Source organism: Entelurus aequoreus, linkage group LG03 (genome assembly GCF_033978785.1).
Source record: "Entelurus aequoreus isolate RoL-2023_Sb linkage group LG03, RoL_Eaeq_v1.1, whole genome shotgun sequence".
NCBI lineage: Eukaryota > Metazoa > Chordata > Actinopteri > Syngnathiformes > Syngnathidae > Entelurus > Entelurus aequoreus.
The window spans coordinates 91,608,283-91,610,782 of NC_084733.1; the positions used below are offsets into that span (position 1 = coordinate 91,608,283).

Below are 2,500 nucleotides of genomic sequence, written 5' to 3' on the forward strand. Positions count from 1 at the left end.
AACAATGACACATAGTAAACAATGAGACATGATACAGTAAACAATGAGACATGATACAGTAAACAATGAGACATGATACAGTAAACAATGAGACATGATACAGTAAACAATGACACAGTAAACAATGACACATGATATAGTAAACAATGATACAGTAAACAATGACACATGATATAGTAAACAATGATACAGTAACAATGATAGAGTAAACAATGATAGAGTAAACAACGATAGAGTAAACAATGATACAGTAAACAATGACACATGATATAGTAAACAATGATACAGTAAACTATGATAGAGTAAACAATGTGTTCCCATTAGAGCTGAATGAGACGGTGATGTGCACCAACGCTCACATGGAAGTGGTCATACCCGCCTCCTTCTTCCTGCACAAAGTCCCCCCCGTCTATGCAAGTCACTTCAACTTCCTTCCAAATAAGCACCAATAAATGCCCACTCCACGTTTTTCACCCGCATGTTTTTGTCCCGTTGTGCCAGGTCTGGGATTTGCATCTAAACGACCCAGAATGCCGAGGGGCGGAGGTGGGAGACGACTACGTCTTCAGCATAAAGAACAATCTGTCTGACTGCGGCTCCATCATGGTAGGACCCCTCGCTCCAAATCTGGGAGGGGGGGGGGGGGTGTGTCCGCCCTCATCCACCTCCCCCCCCCCCCACCCTCCAGCTGAAAGAGGTTCTAAATGATCAGGACTTACATGAATATTTGAACGCAAGGGGGCGGGGCTTGTAGATCATTGGCCTGGCTAAGCCTCTTGTTGACTTCCAGACGTGGCCTGAGGTATAAATCCCTGATTGGGAACACAAGAGCACTTGAAGAATGCTGGAGAAGTAAGCAAAAGGTTAAGAATAAATAAATAAGAGTTTGAAAAAAATTCAACAGGCTTTGCTACACATCTTAAAATAAAGCTCTGTCAAATATCCGTCAGTCAGGTGCAGACGTGGGAGCTCCCAAGTTTGATCTTTTTTTTTCGTTCTTTTTTTTACGTGAATATGTTAGCATGATGTCAAAGCATAATGTTAGCATGTAGCTAACGTAGTTATGCTAATGTTGCTAACGTTTGTAATGTTACGTCGTTGTACGGTTTTAGGAAAGGGGTCCGAATTCTGTACTTTTTTTATTCTTTTTTTTTTTACGTGAATATGTTAGCATGATGTCAAAGCATAATGTTAGCATGTAGCTAACGTAGCTATGCTAATGTTGCTAACGTTTGTATTGTTACGTCATACGGTTTTAGGAAAGGGGTCCGAATTCCGTCCTTTTTTTTTTTTTTTTTTTGTACGTGAATATGTTAGCATGATGTCAAAGCATAACGTTAGCATGTAGCTAACGTAGCTGTGCTAATGTTGCTAACGTTTGTAATGTTACGTCGTTGTACGGTTTTAGGAAAGGGGTCTGAATTCCGTACTTTTTAAAAAAAATTTTACGTGAATATGTTAGCATGATGTCAAAGCATAATGTTAGCATGTGGCTAATGTAACTATGCTAATGTTGCTAACGTTTGTAATGTTACGTCGTTGTACGGTTTTAGGAAAGGGGTCCGAATTCCGTCCTTTTTTTTATTTTATTTTTTTACGTGAATATGTTAGCATGATGTCATAGCATAATGTTAGCATGTAGCTAACGTAGCTACACTAATGTTGCTAACGTATGTAATGTTACATCCTTGTACGGTTTTAGGAAAGGGGTCTGAATTCCGTATTTTTTTTTTTTTTTACCTGAATATGTTAGCATGATGTCAAAGCGTAATGTTAGCATGTAGCTAACGTAGCTATGCTAATGTTGCTAACGTTTGTAATGTTACATCCTTGTACGGTTTTAGGAAAGGGGTCCGAATTCCGTACTTTTTTTTTTTTTTTCTTACGTGAATATGTTAGCATAATGTCATAGCATAATGTTAGCATGTAGCTAACGTAACTATGCTAATGTTGCTAACGTTTGTAATGTTACATCCTTGTACGGTTTTAGGAAAGGGGTCAGAATTCCGTACTTTTTTTTTTCTACGTGAATATGTTAGCATGATGTCATAGCATAATGTTAGCATGTAGCTAACGTAGCTATGTTAATGGTGCTAACGTTTGTAATGTTACATCGTTGTCTGGTTTTAGGGAAGGGGTCCGAATTCTGTACTTTTTTTTATTTTTTACGTGAATATGTTAGCATGATGTCAAAGCATAATGTTAGCATGTAGCTAACATAGCTATGCTAATGTTGCTAATATTTGTGATTTTACGTCGTTGTACGGTTTTAGGAAAGGGGTCCGAATTCCCTACTTTTTTTTTTACTTTGAGGTGTTTACCTGGGTGAAAAAAATGCTAAAAAGCTAACTTACATGCTAACATCAGCATGCTAACAGTTAGCTTGTGTCAAGTACCAAAATATGTGACTATGAGGTGTTTACCTGGGGGGGAAAAATGCTAAAAGGCTAGCTTACATGCTAACATTAGCATGCTAACAGTTAGCTCGCGTCAAATACCA

The 2,500-nt window shown here is 38.3% G+C and overlaps 1 protein-coding gene across 1 annotated transcript in view; it reads left to right on the forward strand.

Annotated features, from left to right (window-relative positions):
• The window catches only part of LOC133645986 (alpha-tectorin-like), a 13,212-nt gene that overhangs the window by 3,690 nt on the left and 7,022 nt on the right, over positions 1-2,500 (forward strand). The window contains exons 3-4 of the mRNA XM_062040910.1: positions 325-413; positions 502-606. Of these exons, the coding sequence (XP_061896894.1) occupies positions 325-413; positions 502-606 (194 nt within the window). The remainder of the gene's footprint in view (positions 1-324; positions 414-501; positions 607-2,500) is intronic.